Source organism: Lonchura striata, chromosome 2, assembly GCF_050655825.1.
Source record: "Lonchura striata isolate lonStrDom1 chromosome 2, ASM5065582v1, whole genome shotgun sequence".
NCBI classification, from domain to species: domain Eukaryota; kingdom Metazoa; phylum Chordata; class Aves; order Passeriformes; family Estrildidae; genus Lonchura; species Lonchura striata.
This window is the reverse complement of record NC_140704.1, coordinates 49,545,613-49,559,339: the sequence shown is the minus strand read 5'-3', so window position 1 is coordinate 49,559,339 and position 13,727 is coordinate 49,545,613. Positions and strand designations below refer to the sequence as shown.

The following is a 13,727-nucleotide window of genomic DNA, read 5'->3' as shown; positions in this document are numbered from 1 at the left end:
AGTGACATAAACACAAACAGTGAAGACTACTGACTACTGTCCCTAGGCTAGGTTAGCATCAGTACTTACTGTGAGATTAATCCCTCCCAGGAGCCCTGGTATTTTGTCTTGTCAGCTCTATGAACAGGGAAGGGTCAAGTGATAAAACCTAATATTTTAGATTTACAGCAATCATCTATGCTATCTGTAACAATGATAGACTTCTAAAGTTAAAGGAAATGATTCACAGTGTTGCAGCTAGGAGTAAAACTGAGAGGAATTATGTCAATTTTGTAGCATTGTATCTGCTGAGACTATGGTCTCAGTGGAAGTAAATTTGTGAATATAGAGAATGCAGGAAAAATCATTGAGACAACCGGGAACCTTTGAACTGTTTTGTTTTGATTTAATTTTTTCTCCAGTTAATCTTTTTTTTTTTAATACTTTCTTTTCCCTGTCCTTGTTTAGGCTAATAATCTTCCAAAAGCTATTGCAGCAGCTCATACATTTCTTCTGAAGCATCCAGATGATGAAATGATGCAAAGAAATATGGCCTACTATAAAAGCATACCTGATGCTGAGGAGCATATTAAAGACTTGGAGACAAAACCTTATGAGGTATGCTTTTTATTCAGAAGAGTCTGCTCTTTTGGAACTGTTCCATTACTCCTCCTATTGAGTGAAATCCCATTTGCTTATGTGTTCTCAGTTATTAATTTCCCTGTTTTTTGTCATCTCAGTCATCTTTGTTCTGCCTTCTTGATGCATTCAGTAATTCTCATCTCTCCTGCACTTCATTGTTCCATAAATGAGTCACAGCAAATCAGAGAGTGGTGTACCTGTAAGCTGCTACCCTCCAGGAGCTAAGCAGGTGCCTAGTTATCCAAATTCATGAGTGCTGTAGTGGCACAGCTGAAAATAGCTCAGACATTTGGCTTTAAGATTCCATTGAAAATCTCTGTCACAGCCTGTGTTTCAGGCTCACACTGTTGCTTCTCTCCAGCAGGCTTTTCTTTTGATTGGAAATGGAATTACATACTCTGCTCTCTAGGAAATACCTCTTAAAATCCATTAGTCTCCTGTATTTGTTCTCACATCATCTGGAGAGCAGCTCATACAGAAATGTGGAGACATCACTTACTGTATTTGAGTTTACACAACACTTCTCATGGGTCAGTTACTGCTGATTCATTCCTGCCAATTTTTCAGAATCTCTTTGTCAGGGCTGTGAGAGCGTACAATGGCGACAATTGGCGGACATCCATCTCGGACATGGAACTGGCTCTTCCTGATTTCTTCAAAGCCTATGATGACTGCATAGCAGCCTGTGAGGGCTCCCGAGAGATCACAGATTTTAAAGACTTCTATCTTTCCATTGCAGGTGGGTGGTTATGAAACATGAAGGAAACATGTCCCCAAAGTGCATTTTAGTTTATTCACAGGATTGGTTACCCAAGTACTGTTCCTCATTTAGGCCGATAGGAGTTTTTTAGATTCACTTGGCACTGTTTGAATTCTGGTTTACTTTTTTGCTCTTGTCAGTAACATAAATTAGGTCTATCAGGAAATTGGAACAGAGATCTTACATTAGCATGGAAGTTCTGTGTCAGAGTAACATAGATGTGTAAATAACAACTGCTCCATTTGGGTAGCAGTCATCCAGCCAGATCGTTTGACCATCATTTCAGTATCTGTTTGGCCACTTTTGAGGCTCAGTGGTTAGTTAGGCTGCCTTTGAAATCAGCTCTGTGGTGTGTGTAGGTCTGGTGAACTGCATCTCTTTCCTCCTAAGCGTGACAAAGTTATATTGGCTATTTTTAATCTTTCCTACATTCAAGTTTTACTAGTAGGTAATGTCTATATTTTGTGTGTATTGCAAAAAAAAACAAAAACAAAAACAAAAACCAACAGAACACCATTGCTTTGCAAAGGAAAAGGGACATCAACTTTTTTGATTGTTGTCAAAATGGCACTTGCACATTTTCTATGCTGTTTGGCAGTGAAAGAAACAAGTAATTTCTCCAATGCTCTGACAGCTCAGTGTTGTTGGCAGTATTTTTGTGGAGAACATCTGCAAGTTTTCTCAATTAACTTAGAAATTCTCTTGCACTTTTTATGTTTTAAGTTGCCCTAAGGAAAAACATTCAAACTTTTTGTCCTAAAGCCATAGTATATCTTGGTGAGGGGAAGCTTTTGTGAGATATGTTTATACATGTGCAACTTCAGTTTTTCATGGTGTGCAGCTGGTATCGACCAGTACAGCTGACATGGAATGGCTATTGCAGGCTATTCCTCAAGGCTTGACTTCCTCTTGGGCAAAACATGAAGGTGTCTACGATAGCAGATACAGAGTGAAGCACAAGTCACAGGAAGTAAAGCAAGAAACACAGACTTTCTTCCCTAGAGGGTCAGAGCTCTGACATCAGGATAATCCCCAAGCCACTTTGAAGAGTAGTGTCTATGCTCAGTTGTGGTTGACACTTACTGTCACCCTCCCTCTTCCTCCTTGAAAGGGAAGGACAATTCCCAGCAGTAGTGATGGGGAGGAAAGGCAGGAATTACAGCATGATGTCACCAATGGCCATGTTCATGCATTTCAACTATTTCACTCTTGAGATAAGAACACTCAAATTAATTTGCACTGCCTGGGCTGAATCATGCTCATGTTCCAGGGAGAGATATTCTGCCTTCAGGGGTCTGCAGGAAGCAGATGTAGCAGTAGGTGTTAACCAGAAGTATTTGGGTCTTACACTAGGTATGGATTTATCACTGAGCAGTGAGTTGTGTTAGGAAGCCAGCTGTCCTCATTGCATGCTGTTGATGAATGTGATATATCTAGAAAATGCTTGAAACTTTTTGCTGGAAGGTTATCTTGAAATGTATTTTTCTTGAAGATAAAATTAGCTGTAGTCCTATATTGCATTATATATAGCAATTTTTAAACTGGGTAAGCTTGTGAACTTACATGTTCTTGGCTGAAAGTTTTTCTGTGGTGAGCAGCATATTCTCCTCTTTCTTCTCCCTTAAAACATCCAAAGTCTGGGCCCATAATGCAGCCATCCCTGGAGGTCTATTTTGCAATCACGTGCTGTATCTGTGTGTGACACAGTTGTACTCAGCAGCATGGGGACCTTATTTGTGCAATAATGTAATGAAATAGCTAAGGTTTGCAAAATTTAGAAAAGGAAAGAAAGCACTGTGAAGTTTACAGCTAGGACATAATGCAGTACTGTGTAATACTCTATAAAACTCAACAACCACATGCTGCCTGTAGGTGTCAGTGAAACCTAAGTGCTCAGTTCTCTGGAATTCCAGCTCTGATGCCTTAAAAGTCAGCCACACAGATTTTTACAGAAGGGCCTAGTACCTTCATGCTTCAGATGTTGTAGATTTGCAGTACTTCCAAGCAGCAAGATCCAGATGCATAGGAGCCAAATTTTAATGTGTGACTAATGGGAGTGATTATAACAGTTCACTCTGTGCTACCCATATCCTCTGTTGCTGTTTTCTTCCTTCCAGATCATTATGTTGAAGTCCTTGCCTGCAAAGTGCAGTGTGAGAGCAATCTGACACCCATTATAGGAGGCTTTGTCGTTGAAAAATTTGTGGCCACCATGTACCATTACTTGCAGTTTGCGTATTATAAATGTAAGTAGTAATTTTTTGTGCTTAAATAACACTGATGTTGGATGATGTGGGACAGATTCCATTCATAATATTTCCCTCTAATTTTATGCTTTAGAATGTAAGTAGGGGCCTCCAGAATCTGCATTTTAAACTCTCTGGGACAGAAAATCTAAGTTTCCTGGTGTCTTTTGCACCCTGTTATCACTGCAGTTAACAGACATGGGACAGAATTTTTTCCACAGACAAGCGTACAGAGTATTTCATAATATTTGCTTTTTCCTAGTGACTCTTATCATCCTGTTAGAATGGGGCTAAATGGATTTTGAAGAAAGAGGGGACCACTTAACAGAAATTGTAGTCTTCGGTACTCAGTGATGACATATTTGATAGGTAAATTTATCAGTGAAAGTTGTGTTTTCTTGAGGAGCTGCTTGCAGTGTAAAGAACACATGTAGCCTGTAGAGCTGTGCCTGCAGGCTCCAATATCAAAGGGAAGACACATCAGCCATGTAGCATCAAGCCATTAATGACTCTTGCTTGTGTTGTTTGACTACACACTTTACAACTCGCTCTTCCCTCTTTATCAATCCTAGCACAGAGAAGTAGGGAGGGGTTTAATATATTTTTGTTTGTTTTTTAAATAAGTGCTCCAGTGCGTATCACCAAGCTGTGGGCTGATACTGGGATACCTGGGAGGAACGTTTGGTTAGGATTTTCATAGGAAACCATCAGAGGTTGATGATTATGATGATATTTGAATTGTGGCCTTATGTGTTTCAAAACAAAAATAGCATATAGTTTTGGGGGAGCAATTTTTTTTCCTCTGTGCAACTGGTGAGAAGGTAGAGTATGGGCTGTGTTTCCATTTGAGTTTTCCAGAGCTTAGATAATAGCAGGAATTTGTTCATTTACCTTACCTGGACTTTTTGGTGTTTATTAATTAGTGAATGACATGAAGAATGCAGCTTCTTGTGCTGCCAGTTACCTTCTGTTTGACGAGAAAGATGAAGTAATGAAGCAGAACATGGTCTATTACCGGTACCACAAAGACAAATGGGGACTTAAAGAGGAAGATTTTCAGCCCAGATCGGTAGGTGAATTACGTAAAATGCCTTCTAGACACATTAAAATATTTCTCTGAAACTCAGTGGGAAAATGTGAGATATTTTCTGCTTCTGGAGTTTAACATATCCTGTTTTATTAAAATCATATAGAAAGTTGTACACAGAGATGGAGTGTGTAATGTAAACAGCAGCGAATGTCATTATAATTCTTCCCTTTTTGTTGAAATATGTTATGTTAACATATATGATGAGAAGCAAACTCATGCTGGTACTTCTCTGATGCTTAGGCATACTTAGATCTTAATGTACCTTTATAAATAAAGCAGCTGGCCCCTGAAATCTCTGATGATGAAATCTCTGAGTGACATTCAGGCTTTTGTGAATCATTATTTGCCAACAGATAGTTGCCCACTCGCTTGTTATTTCAGGTTCTGTGGGCATTGGAATGTGTCTGAATATGGTAACTCCAGCTAAACTGACTTTCCACTTACTCCATTTAGAACACAGTTGGGTGGATGAGGATGGAAAAAGGCCCAGGACTGTATTGCATCTAATTATTTAAATTAAAATGCTTGCTGTAAAGAAGACACCAGTCCATCCAGTAGCAGTTGTCATCTGGCTTTGGAAAACTATTTTAAAAATGGGTTTTCATGCTGTTCTTAAATTTCCATGTTCAGGGAAATTTTACAACCTGCACTGATATCAAATTTGATTTTCCAGTGTTTCTTGTTACCAGGATTTAAATCATGCAGCTAAATTGTGACACTAACTGACTGCTTAAGCGTGTCATATGGGCTGTACAACTAGTTTGTCATTAGCAATACTTGTTCTACAAATTAAATTTAATGCCTTCTAGTCATGCCTCTTAGACCATACACTTTATTGGCACAGTGGGAACCCAGGCCTGCCCTGCAGGGCCAACTGAGACAAAAAACAGCAAAAATGCATTTGGTTCTTTCAAGCAGCAGCAGCAAGTCTGAGCTCACTGGGGAGGGGACTGCTCCTTTGTCACATGCTTTGGAGCAGAATGGTGCTTTATAAGCATATTTGAGACAATGTTTGGTGGTGGTGGGAGTGAGGGGTAGCAACAGTATGAAACTGGAAACCGCAGACATATTTGGCATATGAGTGCAGAGAGGTCAGAACAAGGGCCCTACACGTGCACTCTGAATGTTTCATTGATAACTTCTGGAGCCGGGGACTACAGATAATTTGATTTTAAAATACAAAATATTAAATACACAGAGCTGTATTTCCTTGTACTTTGATCTGTGTAGCTAGAAACAGAAGTTGCTTGCTGTCCTAATCACTTGCCTTGAAAACAATAATACCTCTGGTTTATTTTCAAGAAATGATAATGGGGTGACAGCAACATTTGGCTCTGGCACTAACCTTTAGATGTTCTTGTGAAACTGGGAGTCTCCTTTGGGGAGTTTTCTTCCCCAACATGAGTTAAATAGAATAATCAAAGTAGATGGCAGCTGGTACTCACAAATGTGAGAGTATGAGACTGAGCTACCCTGTGCTGTCCGGGCACCCAGCAGGGCAGTGAGGAGGGACAGGTGAGTGACCTTGCAGAGTTTCCCTAGCCCAGGCTGGGCTGGTGAATCATTATCATGCCAAACAGCTCAGTTGTCTCTTTCCCAGAACTGCCTGCTGCCATAGCCAGCACAGTGAGACAGAGGCTTTCTCCTGTCCAAAGCCCACTGGAATGCAGGCACAGGCTGCTGCCCAACCCTGGCAGTCTCATTCCCTATTCTCAGGCTCGCCAGTGCTTTGAAACATGAGAAGAAGGAGAGTGCTTTGTTCTTGCAGTGAGGAAGCCTGTGCTTAGGAAGATCCACAGAGGAGTTTGGAATACTCTGTTTGCTGTTTTGCTGTTCCCTTCTCAAACACTGTGACCCCTGCCTGGGATTTGCCTTTACTAGGTCTGGGTGTGACTTCACTGGGATAGTTTCAGGAGGCATGTGATGACACTCACCTGTCTTCTAAAGTAACAGAAATTTGGGGTTTTTTTGATAGGAGGCAGTTCGATACCACAACATTACCACACTCCAGCTGGAACTGTATGAATTCGCAAAGGAACATCTGATGGATGATGATGAGGTGAGTTTTCTAGAAATTAAATCAGGGTAAAAAAAGCATCAGTCACGTTTCAAGTGAAGATGATATATAGCTGTAATTCCAGGATTTCACTAATATGGAAAAACCTTCTTTTAACCACGACCAATTTATAATAAATTTTTGTTTGGTAAGTGGAATATAAGAACAAACCCAAAGAACATCATGTACCATTTAAAAAACATGGACAGAATTAACACAAAGGTAAATGCATAATGCACTGAGCCCACAGAAAAGAAAGGAAACCCAGTTTTTGAGTTGTAACACCAGGGGGCAGAGAAATGGTGCATATATATTTAAACCAAATGTTTTTCTGGGTTTGGTGTTTTGCAGGGGCCAGGAGGGGGTGTGGATTTTTTTTCTGAAGTGTTATTTAAATTAGACTTAAATGTCCTTATGGTTTTGTCCAAAAGTAACCACCTAAATTGTAGTTTTTGTCCAAAGGAAATCTTGTTATCTGTTATTTTCTTCTGCTCAGTGGCATTTTGGTCACCCATTAATGCTTTTTAGATGGTTGGAATTCATGGTCAAATAACATATAATGACTACTATTTACACTGGAAAATATGTAAGAGGGACTTTTTTTTATTTTGGTGCAAGAAAAGTAGTTTAATTGCTGAAAGGGCATTTCCTTCCGCAGCTGAAATTAAAGTATAATTTATGAGAGGTTTTGGATTGCCTTTTGCTTTGATTTTGGGTCCTTTCATTTAGAGGTTTAGAAAAATCTTCAAATGATGAAATGTTGCTGGCATTGACAAAGAAAGAGTTGTGCTCAGTTATGACAAGAGGCAAGGGTATCTGTAAAAAGCACTGCAGAAGTCTTTTCTAGCTAGAAAAGATGAAGATGGTTTATGTTAAAAAATGAAAACACCTTTGCAAATTTTGTTGTACAACACATAGGGAGAGAGAATATTTTACAGCAGAGAAGTAATGCCTGTGCTGCCTTCAGTATTCTTGTGATCTGAAAACAACTCTATGTAAAATTCCATTGCAAGATTACCAGACTACAGGAAGGCTTTCCATTGTGATAAAGCCCCCTTGAAAGACAGCTTAATAAGCTTGCTTTAAGGTTAAGCATAGATGAGGACTAGTCTGTATGGATTTTCATCAAGGTGTGACATACTTGAGCACTTTTTATATTCCCTTGTTGGTTTGTGCTTTGTCCATGATGTTTTCTTACGTTAGGCATCAATTTAATTTGTACTTTTTCCTTTCTGTCCTATCTGTGCTTCAAAACACAGGGATGAATATTTAAGGAGGGTGTGAAGAAATCCTTTTTGAGGGTTTTCCCCATATGTTGGTAGAAGAAGGGGTTATAGGACAATCTTCAGCCTCCATCACCATGTGTAGAATAAACAAGCATTCAGTTGCTGGTGTTCATTCCTGTAGCCCCTTTCACCAGGGCAATTACAAATGACTTTGCAGACTGCAGGAGGGTGGTGCAGTGACAAGGAAGTCACATTACACTGGATTATATGTTTGGATTAAACAACCAAAATTACTGGGCCTGCTTATGTTGCAGATATCCCTACCTCACACTCTCTGTTTAGGAAAGTTACCATTCTTCTTCTCAGGGGAAAAGCTGAAGGGCTTCTGTGCCCTCCCTTCCTATGGCCCAAAAACCTGTGGGGGATGGAGGCTGTCCATGCCTCTGGCTTGCCTCTGGCTTTTGGTAGTGAACTCATAAATCCCTGGCTACCAGAACTTGTCTTTGTCTGCAGGAGACTTCCAGGGAGTGCAGACACAGCAGGAATAGCACAAAGGTAAAGCCACTACCTTGCAGTTTCTGCTCTATGGGCAGGACCTGGTAGTATAAGTGGAATTTTTATTTTGTTCAATATTTCTCCTGGCACGGATAGAAAAGTTTGTTCGATAGGAATGTTGAAAACTGATGAAAACCCCAGATAAGGCATTACATGAAAACTTTATTAAAAATTGTTAAGGATGGAGGCAAGCTCTCTTCTAAGTGCACTCTGTTTATTTAAACCATGTGCTCTTTGGGCCATAGGCCATACTTTCTGTGCGTTTCTGTGGTCCACGTTTTCTGTTTGTGAAGTTTCTTGTGGGCCAGTAAGATAGCCCACAGAATAATCTGCAGGAAAAAAATAATTCTTTTTCCCTTGATGGAAGTGAAAGGATTGATGTGGCAAGAGGATCACTTCCTATGTGAGTGTCATTATTTTCAAGTGGAGAATCTCATTTTAGCCAGACTTCCCAGTGCTCCTGTATCCCAAATCATCCATGTGCCTTTCTAAATCCCCTTAGCAAAGCAAGGGAAAACATTTGGCTTCTACAGGAATACATAGCAGTAATTGCAGAGGCTGGAACAGGCAGTAATGATTTTTGCATATGTTACTATAAGAAATACTGTCCTGCTTGTGTTACTCTATTAATGTTTTTCCACAAGGAAATGAAAAACTTCTAATTCAAACATTTAACACTGTAGAGGTGACAGAATATTAGCGCCAGCTAGCTACAAATTACATTTACGAAAAAGTAATTATTCTTAAATATCCTTGCAGCTTTCCACAGGGAAGTTAAAAGAACATTACAGTGTTGTCTTCTTGGTTGGCCATGGATAGACAAGCTTCTTGATTTCTGTTCAGATGTGTAATGCATCAAGGCTATCATGGATACAGCTCCTGGTACTGCACAGATTTAAGTGGCAAACTGAAATGCTGTTAAGAGCCAGGCACTCAGCTAGAGTAGATGTAACTCCAACACCACACTAATTGAATGAGACATATTTTTGGCCCATAAAATCAATGTCCTTATGGAATTTTTTTGGGGGACAGATAGCTACTTAGCTGTTCTAAATTACATAAGAACCACAAGTATTTGGCGGGGATGAGCCCACAATATGATTTTTCTTTCAGTACTTAATCAGTAGGTGAAAAGCTGTTGGTGGCTTAGACTTACTTTTTTTGGACATCTTTATATTTATTTGTATATAGTGTGTGTTCCATTTGTGTAGTGGCTGAAATGAAAATGCTCTGTTTCATCACATCCATGTAATGCAAAGAAGAATAAGTAGTGAACTAATGTGACTGGTGGAAAGAGGACATAAGGAATAGCATCAAAACACAAGGGCCCCAGTGGAGTACTGATAGCAAATAGTAATCTGAGTTCAGCCTATTTTTCTGCTTGGGAATTGCTAATAACATACTTTGAGCTTTATTAACTCACTCCTTGCATATGTTCAAATGATTTACACAAGTGTGCTTGTTAACAGCAAGTGGTAAGTGCAGACCTGTAAACCCTGCCCTGCCTGTGACCTCAGACCAGCACAGCTCCAACAGCACTGCTGCCCTAAGAGCTGGTGGCAGCTGTTCCAGAGAGATTTGCCAGCTAATGGGTGGTTGTATTTTTTTTTCCCATCAACATTTTCTAGTGGAGATTCTTCTCATATGGCTAGGTCTTTCTGCTTTCTCCTCTTGCTTCTGCTGATGTATGTAAGCCATCATGCAAGGGAAGCTGCCAGCATGGTTGGGCTTAAATGCCAGGATGGCCCCAGACTGCAGGTACTGGCATTAGGAGGAACTGCTACTGCCCAGATTCTCTTACACTTCTGCATGCAGCATAAAGCAGGCCAGAGAGGACAAGCAGAGCTCAGAAACAAGGCTGCTGGAAGGCTTCTGCTTTCAGTGCAATTGGAGCAATGTTGAAGTCCCTATGAAACTGAGTTGACTCAGGTTTTATAGGTCTTATAAATAAGTTAAAAGGAAAGCACATTTACTGGTTTACTGTAAAATACTACTGTAATAACTGCAGTGTACTGTAGTCTCCCATAATATATGGGAAAAAACAGTTAAAGAATATATCAGAATATATCATTGATATGAAGTGGAAAAATATTTGAGAAAGTAGTTAATATTAATGTAAAAAATAGCTAAGCTCTCTTAATACTGAAGAAAAAAAAAAAGCCCTATAAGCATGGGGCAGTTGGGCACACTGTGGACTACGTAGCTGAAAAAGAAATAAGTTAAGGGTAAAATAATTTTTCTGCACAAAAAATTGAGGAATTTTTATATTTTTTCCCCAGCTAGAATGTGAAGAATGTCCAGTCTGGACTGTACTGCTTATGGAAGTTCTGGCAGATCTTTGAGGTGGTTACAGTTAAGTCTCAGATTTTAACTGAAGTTTAGATCAGGAAACTTTCTCTTGGTTGAGGGCTGAATAAACCTTTCAGGCTGAGCCACTCATTGACACATGCCTTACTGTTACCCTGAAATAATGTTTTCCCTCTCCAAAACATTACTGGCCAGTGGGCTTTGTGGTGTGTATGTGCAGGCTCTCTCAGGTCCATGAAGCAAATGTTCTCCACAGTCATCCATATCAAACCTTAGCCTTCACTCTTGCAAGGTGATTATTTGTTCTTGAAATAATCTGCTGGTTGTCATAGCCTGATCATTGTGCCTACTCCCATTACTTACTAGGGCAGTTACAGGACTGTAATTAATTACAGGGCTGCTAGCTCCTCACCTAGAGGCCTCTCTTCTCACTACCACAACCTGACCACTACACCCAGTACATGAGGGAATCAAATCTGTTGCTTTCACTGTTGAACAAGTTTCCAATCATTGAGGTATTTGAACTTCAGCAAAATTTGAGTTTTTGCTCTGAAGGAGAACTGAGGGACACTTTGTGAACTAAATATTTTTCTCCTAGGTCATAGATTATAAGGAAACAAAGATACAGCCAATTCTTCATGCTCTGTGTGTTGTCTCTTAAGGCTGTTTGTTGGATAAGTTAGAATAGAAGCTGTTTCATATTCATTCACTGGTAATCACACATAAAAGCATGTCCAGAATAATATTTTTTTGTGGATCTTAATTCATTCTAGAACACTGTCTTTTATTATCTTCTCTGTTGCTTCCCTGAAGAATGAGCTATCCTACTACAGTACATACAGAATCCCTATAGGAGAGGCCATCAACAGATCTGCATTGGAAAGTATGAGCTCTTAAAAGAAAGCTAATTGTGTCCCATAGCTTTTCCTGTCTACAGTGAGAAAGGGCAGAACAGATTATAGGTGGAGGCAAGGACCCATGAATGATTAATGCTTGCATTTGCAGAAGGCAATCATTGCAAGCAGTGGCAAAGTGTCTGACTCTGTCAGCGGGCAGTGCAACTGCTGCTGGCTACTGTTTTTAAATGATGCTGTTGAAAGAAAGTTGGTGCTGGACCATCAGCCTCAAGTGTGCCATAACAGTGCCAGGTTCTTGTAGCTATTCCTCTTTGGTGTTTTATTTTAACAGTTGTCTAGGAGTCTCCAAAGTACAGTTGTTTCTCTAAAAAAGCTGTGTTTTGTGAATGTGAATGTGACATTTAACATTGCATAAGGAAGGGCCTGGCCCAATGTATATCACGGTCTTGGACACTCAGTACACTGAGGTACTAAGTGAGGAGTTTTGCAATCCAATCTTCTCCTTTTTAGGTCTTTTTTTTTTTTTTTTTTTTTCCAGTGCTCTTGCTTCTCATATGCTGGTGACCCAGTCTCACTAGCCTGAGTTACCTTATTCAGAAGTGACCAAAAACTCTATTTTAAGATTATTTTTTATTATAATCCACCTACTCACATGCCCTTGGTAAAACCTTCTTGAATTAATTACTGTGGCACACAGTTTGTTCTTTCTGTCTATGCCTCTATTTAATTGTTAATCTACACCAGGAGTGTTCACTTTGCATATCTAACAGATAATTAAGGGTTCCAGTTGGACAGATCAGCTTCTCTGATTCCTCAGGCCACTCACACCAGTCTGGAAACATTCCTCTTTTTCTGCTTGATATCACACCTCTCATATTTCAGGCTATACCTGTTCCATCTTTTCCCATACATCCTTGGTCTGCCAGTCCCACTCTCCACTGACCATTCCTGGACTGGGAGAGGGAAGAGGTTGGAAGCAGAGGGTGGGAGGTTGTGGGGTGCCACAGAGCTGCTCAACCCGTACCTGGCCAACCTGGAGGACACGACTGTGGACCAAGGGCTGGGCAGGGAGGACATGCTTCCCTGCAGCTGACCAAGCAGCCTACCTGTGTGTACTTCCCACTTGTTGGCTGCCTGACCATCACTCCTGTACTGGTCTGGCAGCAAACCCTTCTCTTCCCGAGCTAGCCAGACTTTCCCTCCTGATCTCCTACCTAGCAGCCAAGCGTCCGCGTCGCCTTTGGGCCATGGGCTGCTCACCATGGTTTACATCAGCCCTGGGCTGGAGCGGTGTGTTTGTGTTCCCTGCCTTGGAGCTGGTGGCTGTTGTGCCCTCGGGTAGCTGGCAGTGGAAAGAATTACGGGTTTGCAGCCGACTTTGCATGGCAAATTGGATGTTCTTCCTGTAAAGGTAGGGAGGAGCCAAAGCACACAGGTGAGAGGAGGGACTCTGTCTCACTGAGGGAGTAAATCGTATCAAAGGTTCATTTCAGACTCCAGGTCTGCAGGCATAGATCAGCACGAAGTTACTGGATATCAGCAGACAGAAGGCTTCTTTGCCTGGAATGAACACCTGTGGAGTATGCACTGAGTTCAGCCATGCTAGATGTCTGGTGCAGTGTGAAGTGAGTGCTAATGGGACAAGGACAGTGCTGGCCTGGTCACAGCTGCCTGTGTGACAATATGATCACCTCCTCTGAGGCAGAGTTATCACCTTTTCATTGGGCTGCCAACCTCTCTAGCGACAACTTTTAACTGGGGTTTTGTCTTTAATCTGGAGATTTTGCCTTTTCCAAAATAACCAACATCCAGGCAATTACTCAATTGTATTGCAGCATATTTTATGTATATTGTTTCAGCAACTGTTTTTATATTTTTGGCATATTTCAACCTCTCTTATTCCTTGGTTCATCTAATTAGACTACAATAGCTTCTGCAAAGTTTTCCTTTAGATCTCAGTTTCAGACACTAGAAATTTCAGATTTCAGGTTGTTTAGGAGTTTTTTTCC

At 40.6% G+C, this 13,727-nt stretch overlaps 1 protein-coding gene across 4 annotated transcripts in view; it reads left to right on the top strand.

Moving 5' to 3' along the window:
* The window catches only part of CRTAP (cartilage associated protein), a 43,999-nt gene that overhangs the window by 3,614 nt on the left and 26,658 nt on the right, over positions 1 to 13,727 (top strand). For all 4 annotated transcript variants that reach the window (XR_014953295.1, XM_085573405.1, XM_085573406.1 and 1 more), the window contains exons 2-6: positions 448 to 597; positions 1,189 to 1,360; positions 3,499 to 3,627; positions 4,551 to 4,696; positions 6,693 to 6,776. Coding sequence is in view for 3 of the 4 variants with exons in the window: in XM_085573405.1 (XP_085429531.1) it covers positions 448 to 597; positions 1,189 to 1,360; positions 3,499 to 3,627; positions 4,551 to 4,696; positions 6,693 to 6,776 (681 nt within the window). In the remaining variant the exon portion in view is untranslated. The remainder of the gene's footprint in view (positions 1 to 447; positions 598 to 1,188; positions 1,361 to 3,498; positions 3,628 to 4,550; positions 4,697 to 6,692; positions 6,777 to 13,727) is intronic.